Below are 24,916 nucleotides of genomic sequence, written 5' to 3' on the forward strand. Positions count from 1 at the left end.
CGCGCCGCCAACCCGGGCGCGCCCGCCCCCCGCCCGCCGGCCAATGGCGGCGCGGGCCCGCGCCCCGCCCCGGCAGCCAATGGGGCGGCGGAGCGGCCGGGGCCGGTCCCTCCTCCCGCGGCCGCCTCCTCCGCTCCGCGCTCGCTCCCGCTCCCGCCGCGGCAGCGCCGTCCCCGCCGGTCACGCCGCGGCACGGGCAGCGGACGGGCGGTCCCAAGACCCCCGCGCCGTAGCGCCCGCCCGAGGGGCTCGGCCCCCCGCCCGCCCGCTGCCCCTCCTCCGCCGGCGCAGCCCAAGCCATGCTGCTCCTGGCCGCCGCCTTCATCGTGGCCTTCGTCCTCCTCCTCTACATGGTGTCGCCGCTTATCAGTCCCAAGTCGCTGAAGCTGCCCGGGGCGCACGTCGTGGTGAGTGCGGCGCCCCTCGGGAAGGGCATGGGCGGGGGTCCGCGGTCGCCGTCCCACTCCGCCGCGGGAGGAGGCAGCGGGCGGGCGCTGCCGCTCGGCCTGGGCGCCGGGGGAGGCGGCGGGATGGCTCCCGAGCCGCCCGCCCTGCGCCGGGAAAGGGAAGGAACGAGGGAAGGAAGCCGTTGTCTCCGAGGTGGGGCGCAGGATGGGGTCAATGCCCCGCTGGCAGCCGGGGCTCTGGGCACGGGAATCCCGCGGCAGGAGCGGGGAAGGCGCTCGGCGGGGAAGGGAGGTTTGGGGACGCCCGGAGCGGGGCTGGCGGCCGGGCAGCGCCAGCCTTGGATGCCCGCGGCTCCGAGAGGAAGCGTGGAAAGCTGGCGGTGGCACCCCGAGCTACCAAAACACCGGGAGCCACAAGTCCCGGGTGATAAGGAAATGACCTGTCCCGATGGCTCTGACAACCGCTGCGTGTCCCGGTTGGCTTAAGGCGATGGTCTGAGTCACCATCTTCCAATCTCAGCGCTGGCTTTTTGAGACATTCCTTTTGTATTCTCCAAAGCCACCGGTTACCTCGAGTTTTCTTTTCTTTTAGCATCTCCCAGGGTAATGACGTGGTGTGTGTACACACGCATAAACCAAAGGCCAAATCTATGATCTCCTTGGTCTAAAAAACCAAGTCAGGTATGAGGAAATGGAAAAACCAATACAAAGGAAGTGGTCAGATGACACTTGGGCGCCCTTTCATCTTTAAGCACATTGATATGGATGTCTTTGGGCAATATTTTGACAAGATGGTAGGAAGAAGTCTTTGGAAGAGCATACTGTTGAAAGAGTCCATAAGTAGTACATCGCTGGAAGTTATATGAATATGTGGCTTGGGAAGAGGGGAAGAGGGGGACGGAAGAAAGAGGAATACTACCCATTTGCTTTTGGAGACATCGCAAAATAGTGAATTTGGGCACATGACAGCGAATGAGTTAAGCGGTTCAAAAGATTCAGGGTCCTTGAATCAGCTTTCTTAGTTTATCTCCAAATCTCCAGGGTATGTTTTGTGCAGAGAAGCTGCAGTTTACCGTTTGTTTAAATTTACTGTAAGTGAGTAGTTTTGTTTTGGTTTTTTTCATTATTATCTTTTGGAGTTCCTCTTTGGAGGATGGAGCTGTCCCCACAATGATTAAGATGTTTCCAAGTTGCAACAGTGCTCCGCAGTTGCTTTTTGCAGTAGGTGTTAACTTGGGTGCTGTATCTGGCTTTACATTCGGTGCGAGGTGTGTTCAAGGTTGCATTAAGGTTCTTGGGTTATGGCTCTTTCCCTGTAGGAGTAATGATTATTAAGGCAAAGGTGAAGGAGACTTACACACTTTGGTGACTTTTGTGAAGAAATAGAATAGCAAACAAAAAGTGAAATGGATTTTGCTTGGTTGGTTTTGTTTATTTATATATGCAATGATTACATGGAGTTTTGTTGGTTCTGTGTAGTAATTAAACTCTTTAAAAGCTACTGTGATGGCTCTTCCAATCAGAAGAGTTCATTAAAACAAATTCACATTAAAAATGATGAGACTGTTCTTGTTGGAGAAGCCTTCCTGTAACCATTGCTGCTAATTAGCAGTTTATGCTCCATTTGGTACTAGTAGAAGTCGGAAAAACAGTATTCCTGCAAGTCCTGTAAAATTAGGAGTTCAACTGGAAAACTAACTATATGAATGTATTGATGATGAAAAATCTTACATTTTTTTTGATCTTACATTTACAGGCTGTAAGATATATCCAACTTGATACAAATACAAATCTGCGGGCAAACAGTTTTATTGATGTCAGCACTTGTAGAACTGCTTGCTTTATTTTGACTTCAGTTATGCTCCTAAAGTGCTTATGCAAACTAATGAAATATGGAACAGCTGGATTGAAGGTCACTAGTTCTTGGATGTGTAGATGCTGTTAATAATGCTGCACACTTGTACTTGTGGATTTCAGATTCCCTAATGTCACGTGTAAGGAAAAGTATGGGATGATGGTAATGTAAATCAGAAATACTATTTAAGAAGACTTCCCATGTTGTGTGTGTAAAGTATTCTTTAATCGCATGGTGGGAGTGAGCAGTCTCTGCTACTGAAATGACTGAGAGACTTCATGAAAATATTTAAGGACCATAACATTATGTAAGGGTTTCTTTGAAGTCTTCTCACTGAAAAAGATCAAAATCTGTTTAAGTATCAGGCCTCAGTTAAACGCACTGTTGAAATAAATAAAAGAATGACCTGCAAATTGTGTATATAGCTGGCTGAGCCCTTTCAACAGGGTGAGTGATTGTCATTGCACACTATAATTTTTCAAAATATGCCCAAATAAATTGCTTTACTGAAGCAGAAAAAGACAGTCTTCCCTAGAAACATTTCTTTCTACGGATCTGTTCAAAGTGTAATGAAATCTGTTGCATTTCTGAAGGAAGGTCATTAGGCAATTTCAGAGGCTATTACATACCAGTTATTGAATTTTCAACTTAAGTCAGCATTCTTTTCACTTTTAATCCTTCAGAAAAATTATTTCTCTTTACTCCTAGCAGTTATGGTTAGGAGATGTCTGAGTTATGGCTGAATAACTTACTGTGGCTGCCATTTGGGATAGGAATTTGAAGCAGAAAACTTGAGCTTTTTTCCTTTGTCCTCTCCCACAATCATTTGCACGTTTGCGTGACAGAAGCCCTTGCTGTGTTAGGCAAGATGTGATTTCTGGAAAAATCATAGAATTATAAGAGCCCTTTTTTCTTAGAAAAGGAGTGCTATTCAGAGTGAGTCTAGAGAACTCCAAATTACTCATCGTCTAATCTTGTGGGTTCCTCACCCCCTGTCCCCCCGCCACCCCCATCCTTATCTGCTATGTATTTTCTTTACCCCAGCTAGCACCACTAAATGATAAGGGCTTTCTCTGCTCTTAAATTGGCTCAGGCATTAGGTTTAACTTATTTTAAATAAAATGCTTCTTAGATGCTTAATACTTTTTAACTTCTTGTGTGACTAGGGAAGCATTCTCAAAGAAAGGGCATAAAAGTTATTTTTGTGCTGTAGAGATGCGGCTTCATGTGCTGAACTTCTTTGTGCTTTGGGATTCAGAAGGCAGTTTAATACATTTCTTATCTTGCCATTGGCTTTATGTCTCCTTTGGTCTCAGGCTAAAAACTAGTACATGTCACGGATTCTGTGAGAATGAGCTAGTATTTTGGTAGCTGGCTGTAACAGTAGACAGGAGTATGAAAATAGGCTGAGGCAGTCACCACTGCTGCATTTGCATTGAGCTCACTCAGACCACATTTAATTGCCCTTTGTCAGGGGTGTTACACCTGCTCTCTACACATGTTCTCTCTTCAGTTTCTCTACAAAAGTTCTTGAGTGATGTTTAAAAACTCCATGCTGAAATATGAACGCTGATCTTCTCCCCTTGTTTCAGCCTTAATCTTTCTAAAACCAAGTTAAATTTCTGAGAAGAACCCAGACCCCTGAGTTTGCATTCAGTGTTATGAATGCAGTTATCCAAGTTTGGAATAGCAATGGCAGGACCTGCTTGGGGTTGTCTCCCATTCAGTTTGACAAGGGCCCTTTTTAATGTAGGTGCAGTTCAGGATGATGGTGCCAAACTCTCCTGCAGGTAAGTTGTCTCTAGTCCAGTAATTTCCCCACTTCTGTGCAGAACCCAGCCTGGTGACTGTGGTCAGCTGTCAGGAAGGCCCATCTTGGTGTCTGTCATTCCTGTGCTGGGAGTGATAAGATTTGTGGTTTGGACACATCCGAGTGCTTCGGCAAGAAGTCATTTCGAGCCTAGTCAGACCTGCTAACCACTTAGAGCCGCTCAAAGGCACGTTCCACTTCAGTAGAACCTTCTGTCAGAGCACTGTCTCAAAGCATGAAGCCAGCTTGCATCCAGTTCTCAGTGAAAGTTACTAAGTTCTATTGGAGATGCCATATCAAGTCTTGATCATTCCTGATGACAGTTCAGTTAATTTGGATTTGGACTGTCTCATCAAATGAAATGAATTTCCAGTATCTCAAATTTGAAGATCTAATAAATCAATTCTCTGTACCTCACACCACTGTTTCCACTTATAAGGGGGAAATAAATCCTGTGACCCCTAAAAATTGAACTCTGTTATCAGGGATCATAGCTCAACAAGTTGTAGCCAAGTACTTTTTGGCATACATAGTTTGGTACCTCTTCTTTTTAAGCATGGAAACAGCTCAGTAACACTGCTCAAGTGTTGCATTCTGAGTATCTGAATTAATGCTAAGGTTTAATTGTGCCTTCTTGTCAAAATACTAATCTGTGATTTGAGTTGCAGTGGTCAGATTTTTATTTTTGGTCACTCCTCTGAGGCTGGGTTACAGTAAAATATAAAAATGGGATCGGTGGCAATTCAAATGTCCATAATTAATGAAATGCAGTGACAGTGTAGAACCATTAGCCACAAGGGTAAGTAATTGTAATAATGTTGTCTTTAGCAGACTAGGTGTGTGCTCTTCTGTTAGTTCTGAGCATGTTAGGAACTTACATACCTAACAGACCTCATAGATTTGCTTAGGTTAACTTCATTATAGCACAAAGCAAACTTTTCACTGGTGTTGGAGATTTTATTTTTTGCTATTACAGTAGTACTCATGGTGAATGCTCCTTTAAAGATGTATTAGTAACAACCTCCCACGTGCTTGTAGCAGCCTCCCACCTAAATGCTAAAGTTCCCAGCTAATTGATATTGCACTTTATCATCAACCAATCTGATATGAGCTCTGTTCTTGGGTGTGACTGTAAGTAAAAACTTCCTTTTTCTGTTCCTTGCATGACTTCAGACATTATCTTTCTGAAGTGAACGTTAGCGCTGTTTGACAAGCTGGAGGCTTGGTGCCAGTACCTTCACCTGCAGAGAATTCCTCAAGCACTGGTGTAGTTGACCCATTTCTGATAGCCACCAGTTTGTGCTGGTAGTAGTCAGCTGTCTCACCAAAAATTGGAATTGGAGCAGTCTTCCATGCCCATCGATAAGTGCTGGTGTACCTGCTGCTGATCTGTGGAAGCATCTCACGTACTGTGGATCTGAGGTCTGCCTGAATGTATCAAACTATTTTAACCTTTTCAGCTATGTATTGAAATACTGCAATCTATTTTAAGAATTTCAGTGTATTTGTTGCTTCTGTCCCTAATGAATCATTAAATTAATTCTGTGGTTCTGCTGAAGTGACAAATCAATAATTGACACTCGCACTCTTACGGACTTATTTACTCTGAAAGCTGTCGTTGTTGTTTCGTAATACTGCAGACAGGGTTTTGTATTTCTTGGAGTTACCCTCAAAGGTTTGGGTACTGAGAAGCTGATCTTGCAGAGTCAGTCAGAAGTTAATCTGAAGCAGTTCTCTCTAGTAACAGAGGAAGCCTAAAGTGCCGAAATTAGTCTTTGTGAGTGCTACGCCCATTCTTGGCCCATTTTCGGCTCAAGATGAGCCAGTCAGAAACTGTGGATTGTGTCGAAAATCTTTGCTGGGATTATTTTATTTGCACTAAGCTATTTTTGAAGGCTAGTGGTAAAATACTCAAATGAAAGAAGAGTTTAGTGACTCATGGGAATGTACTTCTGACTCTTCTGACTTTACTGCCTCCAGGAGTGGAAAGAATTTTGAGGATAATGCATTTCTGAAAACAAAACTGAGACATTACCTAATGAGAAGACAACACAAGGCTTTTGATAGGATGTGTAGTTAGAGATTGGGATCATTGCTGGTACACTAATTAGCTCAATGCCTCCATTTTTTTAAAATGGAGGAGGTAGCCTTTCACTGGAGTCTTTGGAAAGGTTTTGATGAAGAGCAAAAGATGATGATTTCCAAAGAAATCTGAATTTCATCTTCTTCCAATTCTTCCAAACTCATTTCATCAATGTGTTTTTCTTTAAAATAACTGCTTCTAGGTATTTTGTTACAATATTTTCTCAGCATGAGTTTTAATATGCTGTTTAAGGAAAATTCTAATAACTTGAGTATATAAGGAAGATACCAGTGTCCTAGAACCAGCAGCATATGCAGACTGAGACTGATCCAGGTCACCTAAAGATCAGGCAGACATTTTTATTTTAGTCAAAAAGAGAGGTCAGGATTGTCATCTACATCTTGTTTCACAGGCAGTTCATAAAGAGGTTTATTGAGGGTAGTGAGAGAGGTGGTAAGGTGACTTTCAGCTGTATGTTGGTGTGATTTGTCAGGGTACACTCCTGCAGCATATGATGCAGGACTGTAGCCATCAACTTGTGTTTGTCTAATATTAATGAAATATTAACTTCCTGTTTGCATATAAGACTATCCAGATGGTACAGCTTGGAGGAAGAAGAAAAAGTTATCAAAATTTAGGTGTTGGCATCCCCAGTAAACTGAAATAGCAGGATGGAATGGGGACAGTTCAAGTTTCTGACTGGGGGACTGAAAAATACACTACAAGGGGCAAATTGTTGAATTAATGGGATTTTTCCCTTAATAAGAAAGAAAGTGGTTTTTGTTTATGTTTGCATGATGACATCTTCAGAAAACAATCTGCAATAGCTGATTTTACAAGTAATTTCTACTGTGGCCAGGTCTGAGGGGGCAGTATGTAATGGCAGTGTCATGGCATTCATAGCGATTTCAGACTTTTAACAAGATGCTTTTAGAGGTAGCCTATGGAACATGTGAGAGCGCCCATGTGGGAGTGGTCTAAGTGTGCCTGACAACAGAAATGAACAAAAACGGAGGTAAAACTGGTTTTAAGGTGGAAACAAAGGCTCATTGATCTGTTCAGATCTTATGTTTCATTCATACTCCATAAGTAAGCTAACTTTAGTGCGTCTCCTGTATTTCTGTCTCATTGGGTGATATTTTAACCTCAGTTTGTTTTTGGAATTTTCATGTGATTTGACTCATACATATGTGAGAAGAGATGAGAATAGTGGACTAACACTGATATTTTCAAACAACTTTTAGGTAACTGGAGGCTCCAGTGGAATTGGAAAATGCATTGCTATTGAATGCTATAAGCAAGGTGCTTTCATAACACTGATTGCAAGGGATGAGGTAAGTACATGTGTAATTTTACTGTCTAAACTGTTCACAAAATCTGTATAGGTGGGGAATAATTTTGGAATAGATGATTATTCATACTACTTTGGTGTGTATTTTAAGGGGACCCTAAGCATTCCAAATTAATGCATTTGAATAGCAGAGGTGGCTGCCTTTTTAAGAAGCATAGCCCAACATGGAATTTGTGATTAGCTTGATTTAAAACTGCACCAGTACTGTTGCTTTTGTTATTGGTATTTGTTATATCATTGTCTAGATTTGTGCCAGAGCACAAAATCAGGAAAACCCCTACACTGGTTAAAACTGTGGAATTTCCCTACAGTAAGTGACATGTGGGAGTTTAATCGTCTCTAAAATTCACAGAATGTACTGGTGTCTAATCAGCATATCATCATATTTTTTACTAGTGAAAACCTCTTCATCAGCTTTGGAAGGAAAAGCATTGCTTTGTTGGGGTTTTTTTTTTTGTTGTTTTTTAACTCAGAGGTATTCAGAATTTAATTGGAAATACTCTGTTTTCATAACAGGCTGTTGTTTTATTTGTTGCAAAAAACCTAATTATTCTGGAAATAAAAACATTTAATTTTTGGGGGGCCCTCAATTCCAGCTGATTTGATAATTTACTTACACTTGAGAACTTACTTTACATAACCTTGAATGTAGTCAGAGTTAAGAGAATTTTTCTTGAAAGGATTATTACACTTTGAAATTACCAGATTTTTGGGATTTGATTATTTCATGCCAGTGATTATTCTGCAGGAAGGTTTATGTAATATCACATAAAATTAAAATAGGGCCAAAATAAAGGAGAAGAATCAATACCTACAGTTTCAGGTGCTCTCTGTAGCATGAAACAAAAGCGTTAAATCTATGGAAGTCATTACTGGCTTTAGAACACAAAGTGAAAAACAGAGTAGTGAGTTCTTGATAAATGTCATGTTTTCAGGTCTTTGTAAGTCTTCAAAATGACAGTAAAATGTTCTCAACTATTTGAGGATAACTTTTGGGGGCTTTAGGGCTTAAGCCATATTGAAGTACTGAGGGCTGCTCTCAGAACTATGTTTCAGTAGTCTCTGTGTCCGTTTCAGAACAAGCTGTTGCAGACGAAGAAGGAAATAGAAAAGTACTCTGTTAATGACAAGCAGGTAAGGTCACTGCCAAGAGGGGCTGTTGTGTGTTTTGTTTAAGACAGCGACTACAACACAGTTCACTGGTCCTGTATTTAAAACAAAGCTGTTTGACAAAACTGAGTGAGGACTCAGTCTTCGGATTGAGGAATACCAGTCTGTTTTACCAGTCTGAGATGTTTTGAGCTTTTGCTATATTTGATGTCGCCTAGTTAGTGCATTAGCCTGCTTTTCTTAGAAAAAGATGTCTTCATCTGTAGGTGTAGAATGCTTTTTTGGAGAGCTGCAGTTTGCTGTCACTTGATAAGCATTTTATTCTTTCAAATGAACTGGAAGAACCAATATTTTTTTTCCTCAAATACCATGTTTTTTACATGGTTCATAAATTCAGCATGTGTCTTGGGAAAGAAGTTTAGTTGCTTGTTCCCAGGTTTATTTCACTAGGTCATACTTTTGTTCCTTTTCCTGACTGATTCCTATACCAGTTACACGAATTAAATTTGTGAAGTTCAGAGACTTCTAAACATAGAAGCTGCTTTGCTGCATAGATAATGCACTTGTGCATGAGGGCAATAGTTTAGAGCTTGCGGAAGTACTAACTTGCTAAGCTTGCTGTGTTCAAAACATGCAAACTTGAGGTGAAATAGTAAAATAATTTTTTCTTACTACTAATAATGAAGGGGAGAGGGGAAATAGTACTGAAACTGTTAACATCTTTGATTTCTTGTGTTCCAGAACTTTGTTATCATAAAAGTAACTTAGTAACTAAGTTCCTTTCGTGATCACAAATGAATGCAATTCAATTGTCCATAATTTTTATGGGCCCTCAGTCCCAGCTGATATGATAATTTACTTATACTTGAGAACTTACTTTAAAGAATTGAATTGATATACTAGATATTCTGTTGAAAAGAAGCAATGAAAAAAGCTGCACATTTGCTGGCACAAATATTAGTATAGTCGCTGAAAATTATACAAAATTTTTTAATACCTCCATTTATAAGATAAGATAGATGCTTCCTTATATTTTTATCAAATGGCTCAAGCTGGTTTGTTTTTTTTTTTTTCTGTGCATGCTGCCTTACTCAGAGCAACTTTGTTTGAAAATCTAAGCTATTTGAGGTGAGGAGAAGCTGCATTTTGCCCATTAAAAAAAATCCTGATAACCATTTTCTTTTAGCTGCTCTAGCAGTTTCCCAAGCTTAGCATTACAGATAATCCTTTGTCAAACACTGCGTCAGGATGTTCTTGTTAAAATCTGTCCTAGCTTGATAGATGCTGACTTCTAAAAAGACTATTATTTGGTGCATGTACCTAGGAGTTTCAGTGAAAATCTCCAAAAGCACCTTCAAGGCTGAGCAAGCTCCAGTGTGGAGTGACTAGGGCTTTTTTTGCAGAAGCAGTTTCAGGCTTGCAGCCAGGTTAAGCATTTGGCAGCAGAGGTGGTGGGCAGGCTGGCTCCTCTGTAGCTCTGGGTTCTGGATGTGGTCTCAGGGAAGCCTGACTGATCTGAATGGAAAGAACAGAACTGGAGAAGGCAGGGAGTCTGGGGCAGAGCTGGCACTGGAGCAACAGATCAAAAGCTGTAAAGTGACAGTAGATGAACAGAGGAGCTGTACAAAAGGATTACTGAAAGGCTGTAGAGAAAGGTGATGCCTGGTGTAAGTAACATACACTGACTGCAACCTTTAGTAGATCACAGAATCGTGGGATGGTTTGGGCTGGAAGGCACCCTAAAGATTGTCTAGTTCCAGTTCTCCTGCTCTTGGCAGGGACACTTTCCATCAGACCAAATTGCTCAGAGCCCTATCCAACCTGGTCTTGAACACTTCCAGGGATGAGGAATCACAGCTTCTCTAGGCAACTTGTGCCAGTGCCTCCCAGTAAAGAATTCCTACCTAGTATCTAATCCAAACCTACTGTCTTTCAGTTTAAAGCCATTTCCCCTTGTCCTATCATTACATGCCCCTCTTCTGCTTTCTTGTAGGCCCCCTTTAGATACTGAAAGGCAGCTGTAAGGTTTGCCTGAAGCCTTTTCCATGCTGCACAGCCCCTCTCTCAGCCTGTCTTCATAAGAGGGGTGCTCCAGCCCTCTGGTCATTTCTGTGGCCTCCAACAGGTCCATGTGCTTCCTGGGGCCTCAGAGCTGGATGCAGGGTTCCAGGTGGGGGGGGGTCTCACCAGAGCAGAGGGGCAGAATCCCCTCCCTGGCCCTGCTGCCCACGCTGCTTTGGATGCAGCCCAGGACACATTTGGCTTTCTGGGCTGTGAGTGCCCATGGCAGGGTCATGTCCAGCCCGTCATCCACCAGCACCCCCAAGTTCCTCTCCCCAGGGCTGCTCTCAGTTCCTCTCCCAGCCTGCATCAATGGAGGGGGAGGATTGCCCCAGTCCAGATGCAATACCTGTACCTGGTCTTGTTGAACTTTATGAAATTCCCAAGAGCCCACTTCTCAAGCTTGTCCAGGTTCCTCTGGATGGCATCCTGTCCTTTGTGTGTGTCAGTTGCACCACCAAGCTTGGAGTCACCTGCAAGCTTCCTGCAGATCTCATTGTCTGTGTCCTTGAAACACTGAGTGGTCCCATGTCAAGAGGCAGAGATCCTCAGAAAAGATTACTATTTTTTGAGCATGTACTGTCACTGTTCTGCTCTTGGAGACATACTTGAAGCCAAGCTGCATTGACAACCAGAGTCTGGCCAGTATGTACCTTTAATGTTTCACATTTGCCTGTGATTTAGTGTGCTGATGGTGCAGCCTCTCTGGATATAGGTGTGTACTGCAGCAAAATCCTTACCCTTAGAGTTTTTTTCCAGTATTTTTAAAATCCTTTTTCTAATCTATAATATTTTCTGTTACTTTACTGGGGATTGAGTTGATCTTCTATTGGGAAAGGCATTATTAATGATCCAACATCATGCAATATTTAGAACAAAATGTGATGAGCAGGGCTGGGCATAAGACTGCTTCTGGTGTCTTAGATGTGGATCTATGGTCCATATTTTGGAGTAAAAGTAATTAGTATATGGCAGCAGAAAGAATGTATAATAATAGAAGCCAAGAGGTGAATTGTAAAACATGATAGTAGTCAGTAAAAGCTGTGTTCCCAAGTGTGTTGTTCACAGTGTAACTAATCTGTGCAATCTGTAAAATAAACAAATTGCTCCAATTTTTGTAGAGAACTATGATTTACTTCATCCCCTCACTGATCTTGGCAAAGACATCCAAATGATAATTCAGTGTTGCTTGCATTCAGCTGCTGTTTTGTTCTTAGACTTATGAAAAGGATAAATGTTTCCAAAATGCAATAAATGCCTTAAGGGGATTCCTGCCAATAACTTGTGCCACAAGTTTACTCTGCTGTCCAACTACACACGGTGCTGGGAGGCAGGAATAGCCAACCTGCTGTACAGGAATGGCAGGCAGATGCTGTTTATGCAGCTAAGAAGTGTCACAGTCTGACCAGGGGCAGGACTGACGAATGACTGGCTGCCAAAGCAGTTAGTTACACTGTGGTGAGCCTTTTTGTGTGTGTGTGTGTTTGCCCACATGCTCCATGATAATTGGTCATGAGCATACTTTTTACAAACTACTGATGACTTTGTTTTATTTTATCTCCAACCTTTAAATTAATTTGACCAAAGTAACAGGATAGAAGCTGGAACAAGAATACAGGAGTCCCTCCTATTATTGCAATAGGAGATGGCTTTTCAGTTCAAGATGAGGAATTGCCCCAGAGCTCAGTTGATGGCTTAGCAGAGAGAGTAGAGCTTATTTGTCAGTACATGGTGTTTGCAGCAGTCACAGTTTGGAAGTGGTAACCCAAGAGAAGCAGTGCTTTCTTTGGCCAGAAGTTCATTTGAAGGTGTTTGAAAACCTAGGTTCTGAGACCATCTTGCTGAAAGTAGTCAGTAACTTTCAAGGAAAACAGGGCCTAACTTTTAGCTGCAAAAAACCCATATCACTATCACTTCTTTTCCTTCATCCTGCCTGCCCACCCCTCCCTTCTGCTTTTTTCTTCCCTGGTTATTTTAATTTTTCTATATCTTTCAAACTAAACCCCTTAATGTCTGATTTTCAGACAAGATGTAAATATGTACACATGCCTTCACTTTTTTAGATATTTATGACACTGTGCAATGAGTCAGTTTCTCCTAGAATTTTTATTTTCATTTTGTCCTTGAGATGTCCCAATTAAATATTATGCAACTAGGTTTACTACTATTCTTAAAAAAAAAGTCATGAAATAAGGAAGTAGTGTGCATTGCAAGTATTAAAATTAGAGGGTTTTTAACACTTGCTTCCTAACTTTTGGAAAAGATTTTTTTTTTGCACTGCTGGTGCTACCATTTCAGGGTAACGCTGCAACAATGCTTTGCTATGTGGTGGAAAAAAACAATTTTTTCTATAAAGATGAGCCTAAGCCATACAGATGGTTTGTGTTATTTTTAGCTGATGAAAGTTAAACATATTGCTGAGGAATTTTGATTGTCTTAGTTAAAATAGCTTTTACTAAACTTCATGTAAATAACTCTGTCAGTAGTGTTTCTTAGTACAGTAAATTAGAAATTGTACTTTGCACATGAGTCACTGCTTTGAAGATCATGAAGTGCTTATTTGTTCTTAATGTAATCTTTATTATACTAGAACCTGTGTGTGAGGGGGAGGAGCTTGGAGGTAGCAGAAACTGCTTTCTCCAGTGTGTAAGAAGTGCAGAATATCTTGTCAAAAAGACTTTTTTTTGTGGAAAAGATATGGCATTGGGCTTGTTTCATTTTGAAAGACTCTAAGTCAACAATTACTAGACTTAGTGTGTTGTGAAAATGTGCTTTCACTTTTCTTTTCTAGGTTGTACTCTGTATTTCTGTTGATGTGTCTAAAGACTATGAACAAGTGGAAAATGTTCTAAAACAGGTGAGAAAATAACTGATTCACCTACGTGTCTTGAGCTTATCTCTGTGTGTTGTATTTCTGTTGGAAATAGTCTCTTATTTGTACGGTGATATAGGAAGGTTTTTCCTCATGAAGAATATCTTAACCTCTGTCCTCTCTTCCAGGCTCAGGAGAAGTTGGGGCCAGTTGACATGCTCGTAAACTGTGCAGGAACATCAGTTACAGGCAAATTTGAGGATATTGAAGTGAATTCTTTTGAAGTGAGTTAGCATACTTTATTTTATCATAAGATGATTTCTTATTTAACCATTCTAACAATTAGATTGTATTCCTGTGTCTGCAGACTTGACCAGTGCTATACTTGACTTGTGCTAGCTGTCAGAATCTCTTCAGATTTGCAAAGGTTGCCTCTAACTTCTCTCCTAATGATTTCATATAGTTTCATTTTTTTCTCTTGAAGATTTTTCAAAAATATTTTTAACCTGTTTAAGAAAAATGCAGCTGTTATCAGTGTTCAGTTCTGAGATGCACATATTGTTTCAGCTTGAGAAGCTGCTGCTCTGATGAAAAGACAAAAAAGCCACCCTAAAACACCTGTATTTTGGCTACTTTTTGTCCACAGCCCTCAGGCCTCCATTCATCTACAGACAATGCTGAATCATCTGAAAATTCTAAATGGGCATAATTTTATAAAAAAATTGAATCATCCATTTTATTGCTTGTATAGGCTATCAGTTGTGTTTTATGTCTTGTAGAGAATGAAATTAAAGACTTCCCTCTATCCTGGCAAAGAATAAAATCTCTGAAACGTGTAGATACATAGCATTTTTCCTGTTTCCTGTTTTAGAAAGCTCTTTAAACTTTCAGTACGTTTTCATGCATCATGCCTAAATGGATTGCTTCCTGGAGGCTGTTCAGGTTAGATTTTCCCTGAAATATTATTCTTTCTCCTTCAAGGCCATATGGTCCACAGTATTATCAGTATCCTGGATGCTATTAAGACTTACAGGATTTCTTTTGGCTTGGAGTGACATTTTTAGCTATAAAACAGTTTATGAAGCTGTAGAATAGAAAACAGTTGTTTCTTTTGCCAGAACAGATCTGGTGAACTTGATTGTTAAAGCAGACTGAAGTAGGGTGTTTTCCATAAATAAGACCAAACAGCTGGCTAAAGAATTCTGGCTCTGAGGCTCAAATGCTCCAATATTGGTGTTGTTTGTACAGAGATTAATGGCAGTGAATTACCTGGGCAGTGTTTACCCAAGCCGAGCAGTAATCGCTACCATGAAGGAGCGCAGAATGGGAAGGATTGTCTTTGTGTCGTCTCAGGCTGGCCAGCTAGGCCTGTTTGGATATACAGCTTATTCTCCCACCAAGTTTGCTCTTCGAGGGTTGGCTGAAGCCCTGCAAATGGAGGTATGTGTGCAATGGTTTTAAATAATTTTGGTTATAAACAATTTTGTTGTAACTGTCCTGTTTAGCACAGGACATTTTCATTCAAATGGACTGGGGGGGTTTGTATTGTGCAGCATTGCTAATATCTGTGTGTTATTTGCCTCATTTGGCAGCAGTACAACCTTACTGCTCTGCATGGGTTGTAGAAACTAACCTGATTTCAGTTGCATAAGAGGGAATAGATTGAATCTGTTCCTAAAACTGAGCATGACCACATGTGCAGACATTTTTTTCATCTTTTATTTTAATTAAAAGGACTAGATTTTTAAGACTCTTGATTAAAAGCCTTCTTCATGGTTCTAAGTGCAAAATGGTTTTGAAGATATCACATGGATGCATGAGATTGCCAGTTTGTTTGAGTGTCCATGGTAAGTGGTATATGAAACTGTAAAACTCCTAAGCTAGAATTTGAGGATTGTCCACCAAAACAAAAATTGGGTTTGCGGTTACTCGCCCTTCAGTATTTTCATATATATGAGCTTTTTATCCTGCAGTGATCTAAGCTTATGTTTAAGACCAAAACCAAACATTATTTTCATTGTTCAGTGGAACAAGGTGGGTAAATACATTGTAGTAAGAGAGATAAAACTGATTTGAAAATTAATTTTGTCATTTTCCTGTCAGGAATGTGTATTTGAGTAATTATGTGTTTATGTATGAAATGCCTTTGTTTGGTTCCAGACCCTTACATAGTCCCTGTCATATGCCTTGATCAGGATAAGAATGTGGGGTAAAACTGCCTCTAATCACTTCTGGTCTGCCAGATAGAACAGTGTGAATGCAGGGTCTCTCTTCAGACTGGTGGCAGATACTTTTCTGGAGACTGAATTATTCAAGACTAAAAATAGGGTGTTTATGGGCGTGTGGTGTGGTATTTCAGGAAGTGTGTTCAATATAGAATGTTTCATAATAGAAATAAAAATGCTCGGTGCTTTACAACATTTTGCTTTATCGTGGCCCTCTGAATATTTTCATTAATTTTTTATTTTATTTGTATTGTGGTACAGATTTGCATTGTAGCAGTTTGAATAGGATTGCACTAAGTAATGTAATTCTGTGACACATACATACAAATACATAAATAAATACAATCCTTGATCTAAGACCTTCCATTTTCCCTCACATTTTCCAATTATTTTTTGTCTCCTTAGACTTTGACCTCTTGCAAGTTTATACCGTGGGTTGGAAAGCCTTGAGACTTGAGTATACCTCTTAAAGATAACAAATTTGAATTTTACTTTTTTGTTATTTTTTTTCCTCAGTGAAAGCCTTTTTGGCCTTGTGTTTATAAATGTTGGGTACTGGTATTTGACAGTGGTTTAGTCTTCTTTTAGAAATTGAAATTGGTAAAATTATAGACCTAAACTACTTTAATATTCTTCCTAGGTGTCTTGAAAACCACCAAGATTCATCAAATAATTTGCAAATTTTTTTAGGGAATTTTATTAGAAAAAGCACCACAATCACCTTTTTAAAATCTTTGCTGTTTTGTTTCTCAGTTGACAAAGCTGCAGGTCTTGAAATTGCTGAGTACTTAACCCTAGAAGCAATCTGAATTGTTGCTTGCTGAACTTATTAATTGCAAGAGAAATTGATGAAATTATAAGGGACATGTAAAAGCTGTCAGTATTAAGGTAACACTTAATGCTTTTGTAAAATACAGGTAAAACCATACAATGTCTATGTAACGGTGGCCTATCCTCCAGATACTGATACTCCTGGCTTTGCAGAAGAAAGTAAAACAAAGGTAAATTGTCCTTCAATTTTTGAAATCAGTGTTTTTAAATCATAATAAGATTTTAAGTACTCTTAAACACTTCAATTTTACCAGTATTTAACTATGCAGAGTTATATAGGTTGCAGGATAATTTTGTATAGTTTCTTGTTCTGAGGCTTTAATACTTGCCTTTAAGATCTGAAACATTGCAGAGTATTCCTGCATGCAATCAGAATATTGCTGTGGGGTGGTAAACGCTAAAATCACTGTTTGTTTTGATATTAAAGCTTAATTAACCAAAAATAAAATTGCTGTTTTGCATCTTCGATAATGTGTGGCTGTTGTGATAGATATGACAGATGGGAGCAATCCTCAGTTCCTTCAGTGGAGCCTGCAACCAGATCAAATTGTATGAATGCATGTAATGACCCAGTTCAGCAATGGCTGGTCTCTAGTATTGCAGTAGAAAGGAAACTCTCTGGCACTGTGTTCATAGTGGAAATGACAGTATCGCTTTTCAGAAGGATGTGTCAGCAGCAGGAGGCCTTTTTCATTTGGATTTCCTTAAAAGTGAAAGTTTTGACCTTTAGTCACTTCTTGTCATTTGCCATGTCCGTACATGTGAAGTATAATTCCAAAAATCACATTCAGGCCCCCTGTTCAGACTACAGCATCAGGTAACCAGGAAAAAAATCTCTTTATTTTTTATTTGCATACTGTGAACTAGAAATCTGCTATCTAAGGCTATCATCTTTTCAACATGCAGCATCACGTACAATTGGAAATTGAGTTTGAATTCCATTTTGTCTTTCACCCTTTGAATAGGAATCAGCAGGGATTGTATAACACAATTCTTACTTCATCATTTCTTGATACAGATATTCTGTATTAAATGTGCACTCCCACACATCCGCATAAAGTGCCAGAATTAGACATCTGCAGATACTTGTATAGCTTGCATATTCTCTAGGATTTTTAGCCTATTTCAGGGCACCAGCAGGCACCAGGAGAATGTACTGTTCATCTAAGATTTCTCTTTGAAAGAGATTGAGAGAGATTTATCTTATTTGTCAAAAAAGTCTGTTTTGTCTTTTAGGAGAGAATTATGCTTTGTTTTAGCCTACATGGCCTCTTTGTATGACTTGCCCTTAGCATGATAGTGTACCTTAAATCTCTGCAATATTGCATTGCTCTGACATTTCAGATACTCATTTATTGTTGCATTTATTTAATACTACTGAAATAATATTTAATACTAATTAGGTCATATCCCTGTATCTTGCATCTCCTTATTTTTCTCTGTAATTATTGAATGTAGTGAAAGAAAATGTCAGGAGCTAGGATTCTGCTTTCCTGTGTTTATTCAGTAAGCTTTTCTTTTTTTTTTTGAGGTAGCTGCCTCACAAATGACAGCCATGCCTTGGCCAGCTGAGTTGCCAGATCAAGCATTTAATGGCTGATTTCTGCCTGCCTTCTTTCCAACATGTCATTAACTTTAGCTGTCACTCCTGAACAGCTGCTATTTTTTCCTCAGATCTAGAGTATTTGAATTACTGTTGATATCCCTGTAGCTCATTCAGATTCATTTGATACTGGCCAATCAGCTCAAAAGTAAATAAGGGGCTGTGAAATGGAGATCTGATGACATGAGCCATATCACTGTAGGAATGCATGTAAAAAGTTTTTGTATGTGATTGTGCTGGCAAAGGCACTGATGTGCCCCGGCCACCCTTAAAATACACATAGTAAAAAAAATAAAATTCAGTGAGCTTGGTTGATGAAATCAAAACTCATTATTCTACAAATATTGGGAAATAGGCCCTTTTCTATGAAATTTAATTACTGTAGTACTTTGAATTGATGATAAGAAAGCTGTAGTTGTTCAACTTTTCCCTAGAAGTGCTTTTAAAAAAAATAATAATCCCAGAATTAAACTAATCCAAATATTACAGTAGGCCTGAAAAAAAAAAGCAAGCTGTTTTATAGGATCTTAAAATATTTCAGGCCCACCTTATGCTTAATTTCTGGCAAAAAACGTTAATGAACAAGTGTAAGTATTGAGGAAAACTAGTTAAAGCGTTTTGATAGCTTCTACTAAAAATAAAATACTTGGGGGGAAAAAAACCTCATTTTCATGGTAGTAATAAAGTATACACAAAAACGTACTACTCAAGGAAAAGTTGTCATTCCCCTTTGTAAAATTGGACTATTATTTATGAACATGCTTATACCTGTGTTTAAATGGGAGTTTTAGGTGACACTTGCTAGCAGCAATGTCATCTGTGACAGAAGACTCAAAATTTGACCTTCATGTTTTTCTCTCCTGTGTGTGCTAAGTCAAACTTAAACTGGTGTTTTTCTATTAAAGCCCTTAGAGACGAAGCTGATTTCTGAAACCTCATCTGTTTGCCAAGCAGAGCAAGTTGCCAGAGTTATAGTGAAAGATGCCATAGTAAGTAAATTGTGTTTTTTGAGCATGTTCTGTGGTGAGGAGACTGGGACTGAGACTGTAAGATAATGGCTAAGCTAAATGCAAAAGCAATTAACACAAAACAGTTCTCTTAGGGTAGTTTGAACAAGAGCTGTTTTCTTTATTCCTTCTTCTGCCACTGTGCCTACAAACGATTTTATAGTCTTTCAGAAGTAAAAGGTTTCTGAAGTTGTACACAGACAGATTAAAATGATGCATCACTATGATGCAATGTCTCAAAGATGGATTATGACTGACTTGAAAGCACTAAACTATTGACTTTTTATATATCAAATACCATTTGTCTAACCTCAAAAGCTTGTTGCACTCTTATTTTTCTTGAAGATGAGCTCATATAAAAGTAATTTTACAATAAAGGAAGGCAGTTGACCTTTTTTGGTTTTTAATATCTGAAGTATGTGATTTGAGTGATTAAAATACATGAAATGCTGTTCTTAGTGTATTGCCTTTCTGAGGATTTTTTTTTCAATGTTTTGTGCTAGGGAATGGCTGCAAGCTTAATAAAGCATCTCAGAATAGAAGCAAACATGAAATTTCATGATCATAAAGCACACCCATTGAATCCTAAAATCTGCAGTGACTTTGCAGTTCCAAATACTCTTGATCTTCAACATGGTTTACATCTACAGCAGGTGTTCAGTTGTGAGGTTTTTACAGTGTTTTCACAGATACAGCACATAAACACAAAATTATGTCTGATTTTGTTTTTAAAGCAAGTACTACCTTAACAGAGTATTCTTCTCTGGTGATTGAGGAAAATTAATCTCCTCTCTCATCTTAAGCATCTGATATATTTATACCATACTTTCTACACTTTGGATCATATATTAGTTCAGACATGGTCTTTATGCACTCTGGCCAATCAGCAGAGAGACTGAAATAGAAGCAAGAAGGTGTTTGTGTACTCTCAGGTGTGTGTTGGGAAATAATCAGATCTAATAACCTCTACTACTTTGCATAGATTTACCCCTAACCCTGAATCAGGAACTCCACCTTTTCCTTTCACTTCCACATTCCACAGACTTAGTCCCACAATGTTTGAGAAAGTCTGTCTGGCATAAAGTCAAATGAAAACAAATGAGAGAAGCCTGGGAGTGAGAGCTGTAGAACTGCAATTTTACTGTAAAGTAATTAAAGTTGTTTGGTTGTATTTGGTGTTTCTTCCTGGTATCTTTCCCCCCCTTTTCTCTCCTCTAAATTGCTTAGCAAGCTGCGTCTTGCAGTTAAAAATCCTTGATGTAGGTGAAACAGAACCTTCTACCAAGTGTTTGAAATACACCCCCTTGCAAATCTCATGTGATAAGCAAGCTAATTTTAACAAAAGGCAAGCTGTATTTGTCATACAATTACAGTAGTGGTTGGTGATCTGATAGAGTTAGGGTATCATTTGGTTTCTGAAATATGCTTATACCTGTGAAGACTGTCATGTATTTTCCATAGAAGTAAGCATGCCTCAAGAAGAAATTTACAGCCTTTATATCTTGTAAAAATCTGCAGTAATTTAGCACACTCTCTCTGAAGAGGAGTTAGCTTCCTTTTCCATTTTTAAATTAATGCCTTTTGGAATGTTGCTGTATAGCCCAAAATATTTGGAGTATTTTGCTTCTTAATTGTGGCAATATTTTTTAAAATAAAATATTTGATGTTAGTGCTATCAGTTATCTGTGTCCATCAAGAGTAGCTGTTGAAATAAGACACATCATGATCGGCCACAACTGGGAAAATTACTTTTTGTTTTCTTAATCCTTCCATCCAGCAAGGGAACTTCAACAGCTCAGTCGGATCAGATGGTTACATGCTGTCAATATTGACAAGTGGGATGTCACCAGTCACTTCTATTACTGAAGGTCTTCAGCAGGTAGGATTTGGGAAGTACCTGTTGTCATAATTTCTCATCGTTCAAAATAATTTCAGAATGTAGAACATGATGCAGAAATGGATTATCTTTCCATCAAATGGCTGTTAATACTGTGCCAATTGGGTTTGGGAAACTGCAGTAGTATTTCCAAGCTAAAGCAGCAAGTTGGTGACTGAGTTGAGAGTATACACTGCTACTCAGTCCTGAACTGTTACATAGTTAGCTTTTTTTGGTAAGTTTGTTTTCTGAGATTATATAACATGCCTGCATAGAACTTGATTTAAAAAAAAAAATTATGATTCAATAATGAGGTGCAATCTGGGATCCAAAATGAATTGAAAGCTGTTTCTCTCTGTTTCCAGGTTGTTTGCATGGGCATTTTTCGCATCATTGGCCTATTTTACCTAGGAAGTTTTGACAGCATAGTTCGTCGCTGCATGATGCAAAGGGAAAAATCTGAAAGTGCAGATAAAACTGAGTAATCTTTACTGTGAGTGGAAAGAAGAATGTCAAGCGGTCCTGGACAGCTTGCTGCTTAAGTGGGACTCAGTTTTGCTCCTGAAGGATATAGGCTGGAAGTACTTGCATGTGTGACAGAGGAGTCCCCCCAAAAGCTATGAAAGAAAAAACAAAAGTACAAATCCAGAAAATGCCAAACTATGCAAAAGTGTGAATGAGGATTAGGTATCTTTTTTTTTTTTTTTTTTTGGTGATTTGAGTTGGAAAGAATTTGGAGAGCTCGTAAGTGATCTGCAGAGTAGAATTTGAGAATGGACAATGTGCGGTAATTCTGGACAAATACTTAAGTTTTCTCACTTTGGTGCTTATGGATGAAATAAGTACCATGACAGACTGGGCTGAAGTAGATTGAGGTCCCCTGAACAAGGTGGTACCTTTTGCTAATGTTTTGGGACTGCTTTTGATTTAGAATGTTAACTTTTCCTTTGGCCAATCTACAGATCCTTCTGTCAATGACAGCTTTCCTTATTCTGTCCAACATACAACTGGAAACCTGAAGATCACAAATACATTTGTATGATCCAAGCTTTCTCAGTGTGGGAGTAATTAAAAAGTATGGTTTAATATGTGCATACTTTCTAAAGGGAGATGAAGAACCCGTTCCCACAGAGAAATGCTAGGAAATGTGGTCGGGTCTGTAGCTCTTCTGGCCTTTGAAGTTTGTTGTGAACAACAACAAAAAAAAATCAAACCAGTATCAAGTGTGTCAGTTATAACTCAGCATTTTAAGCCATTGAAACAATGTAGAATTTTTACAGAGACCTAATCTGCCAGTTTTTGCTCTGGAAAGGGAAGTGGCTTAATGCTACTGTTATGCACATTAATTTCAAAGCTGCAAAGGATGAGCCAAACCAGTGGTTGATGATGGAATCAATTGTAATTAAAATGCCGGGCTCTTCCAGTAGCAGGAATGTAGCTTTTCAGGGCAGAGGGGTCAGCAGGGGGAAGAGATGTGTGTCAGAATGGCCTTCCACACTGCATTTTATCACTGCACGGAAAAGCTTTCACATGAGAAATTACATAAAATACTCTCCTTATATGACCCACTTCTAATTTGTCTCATTTACATTATCTGAAACAAGGCTGCTCAATAACTGCTTCAGAATATACAGAACCCAGTGGTTGTTTCTAATAAATCTCGTTTAACACTGAAAAAGCTTGATGCATAACAATGATGTTTTAAGGGTGCACTATGTATACAGTTTATTTAATGGACCACTATAGTATAAGTGCCTTGTGAGCTGCTTTTTTTTTCAAAAGCTGCATATTTTGTATTTGTTAGCACTGCTGTGTTTTCAATGCCATATTTCCATTTTCATTCAGTACTCTGAATCTAAAATTATGTGTAAAACCGGGCACTTTCACTTCTATGACAGTAATGTTTAACAACCAAAATAGGCAAAATTGATTGCTTCTGTTAAGAGATTCTCTATATCTATTTAAGGAGATGTATTCAATTAAACTGAGATAAAAATTAATAAGTGGTTAACTGGAAAACCTTAGAATGTAATTTATTGAGGCTGGTTTTTTTCCCTCTCTGAATTAGGTTGATCACTTTTCAAATTTCCTTCACATAGACTAAACTTGCTTTAATACCTGGTTATAAACATTTTTTTGGAGAGGATCACACTGGTGCTCTCATTTTAAGTGGTGAAAATTCATTAGATTGCAAATGTTGAGGCGCTGTTGAATTCTTCACCAATTCTGTGTTTTAGGTCCTGCCTCCTGATTTTGTTTAGATATGTGAAGTTGTGCATGCCTATAATATAATACTAATTTTGAGAGTATAGTGTATTCCTGCATTTTTAAACAGCTTGGCTTCAGTGCAAAGAAATCCAGTGTGCATTTGTATTTCCTGTGCTGCTTAATGTGAGTGACATAAAGGAGCATTTATCATACATCCATTGTCAACATTGCTGTGTTTCTTAAAGCAACATAACAATGCTATTCACAGAATCATGGAATGGTCTGGGTTGGAAGAGACCTTAAAGATCATCTCATTCCAACCCCCCTGCCATCAGCAGGGACACCTTCTACTAAACCAGATTGCTCAAAGCTCCATCCAGCCTGGCCTTGGAACACTTCTTCAGACCCTATGATCTATGTTATTCTGGTTTTGATGCAGATCAAATATTCTTTTGACCACCTGGAAAAGATACCAAAAAGGGTGAATGGGTTGTGTTGTAGTTTGAAAGAAATGCTTATGCATGTGACTTGATACCAGCACAAGCGTGAAAGTCAGGACTTAAAACCAGTAAGCCTTTGGATACTTGAATTTTTGGATCTTCGACTTGGAATGTTAAAGGGTTTGCATTTAAGAAACACGACCCAGAAGGTCAGAGCACACACAACACTATGGCAGCTGGGCCTCTAAAGCTTTCAGGTTGGACATCTTGGGTTGCCACTCACCTCCCAGTCATGACTGATAGAATTCAGTGCAAGTATCTGGATGAGTAAGGCTACCAGGTGAAAGTTATGGCCCTGATCTCCAGACACCTCAGTTTTGCAGACCTGATTTTGCATAGTGTAAGTGGTTGTCATGACAGTGAAACTGTAGGTTGAACCCTCAGCAGCTGTGGAGGTTGGAACAAGGTATGTTTTTTAAAGCAAGAAGAATAATCTTTTTCATTGTTCCAGTTTCTGCAGTTGCAAGTTAGTGATGTTAATTTTAGCTGATAAACTTCTCCACTGTTTTACTGTCAAAACAAGGTAAATTGTCAACTACAGCAACCTTTGGTATAAATTTTGTTTTCTTATGCACATTCTCTATCTACCAATGTACTCATTTTAAGGTCCAATATAAAGTGAAGGAGATGCCTTGTAATCTTGTGGAAAAATGTTTAGCAGTTGAAAAACTTGCCAGTTTAAATGTTACAAAACCTCTGCATCGAAATGTTTTAGCAGTGTATTAGACCCGTGAAAATCTTCACATAGGCTTTACTTTCTACTTACTGTGTAATTGTCAATAATTTAATCACTTGTGCCATATCATTTGCTGTCTTGTCTCTTGTTTTCTTGGTCAGCCTTTAAGATTCAATTTAGGCTTCGATAGTCTTTTCCATTCCATGTAGTTTCTAATGACTGTTTGCTTTATATACAGATTTATTATAATTTTCCTTCTAGTTTACTTCACCAAGGTGTTCACGTGCAATTTAAATAGATTTAATATTTTAATAAGGAAAAATATATAGGTGAATAAAGTTTATTTGCTGTGAAAAACTCTAGGCACTTTTAAATGGTAAAGATATATAGCGTTATTTGTAAAAAGAAACTTTGTGCTTATTGCGACATCATTTTTTGTGCCAGAACTGTAAACTAGTTTTCATATTTTATATTTCTCAAAATAAATGGAGAATCAACAAA

General features: G+C 39.1%; 1 protein-coding gene across 1 annotated transcript; it reads left to right on the forward strand.

Annotated features, from left to right (window-relative positions):
• The first annotated feature begins 174 nt into the window (after nucleotides 1-174).
• On the forward strand, nucleotides 175-24,916 carry KDSR (3-ketodihydrosphingosine reductase). The gene is made up of 10 exons (XM_059467947.1): nucleotides 175-407; nucleotides 7,400-7,489; nucleotides 8,584-8,640; nucleotides 13,469-13,534; nucleotides 13,678-13,773; nucleotides 14,738-14,929; nucleotides 16,632-16,715; nucleotides 19,054-19,137; nucleotides 20,933-21,034; nucleotides 21,397-24,916. The coding sequence occupies exons 1-10, from the start codon at nucleotides 300-302 to the stop codon at nucleotides 21,514-21,516; spliced, it is 999 nt and encodes a 332-aa protein (XP_059323930.1). The 5' UTR covers nucleotides 175-299; the 3' UTR covers nucleotides 21,517-24,916.

The sequence above is a fragment of the Ammospiza nelsoni genome, chromosome 1 (genome assembly GCF_027579445.1).
Source record: "Ammospiza nelsoni isolate bAmmNel1 chromosome 1, bAmmNel1.pri, whole genome shotgun sequence".
Lineage (NCBI taxonomy): Eukaryota > Metazoa > Chordata > Aves > Passeriformes > Passerellidae > Ammospiza > Ammospiza nelsoni.

Excerpts from the sequence above, each read along its gene's own strand:
- KDSR (XM_059467947.1), top strand. The coding sequence starts at position 300 with ATGCTGCTCCTGGCCGCCGCCTTCATCGTGGCCTTCGTCCTCCTCCTC. Across the intron at positions 16,716-19,053 it reads CAGAAGAAAGTAAAACAAAG|CCCTTAGAGACGAAGCTGAT; the intron begins GTAAATTGTCCT and ends TTTCTATTAAAG. Across the intron at positions 21,035-21,396 it reads TTACTGAAGGTCTTCAGCAG|GTTGTTTGCATGGGCATTTT; the intron begins GTAGGATTTGGG and ends CTCTGTTTCCAG.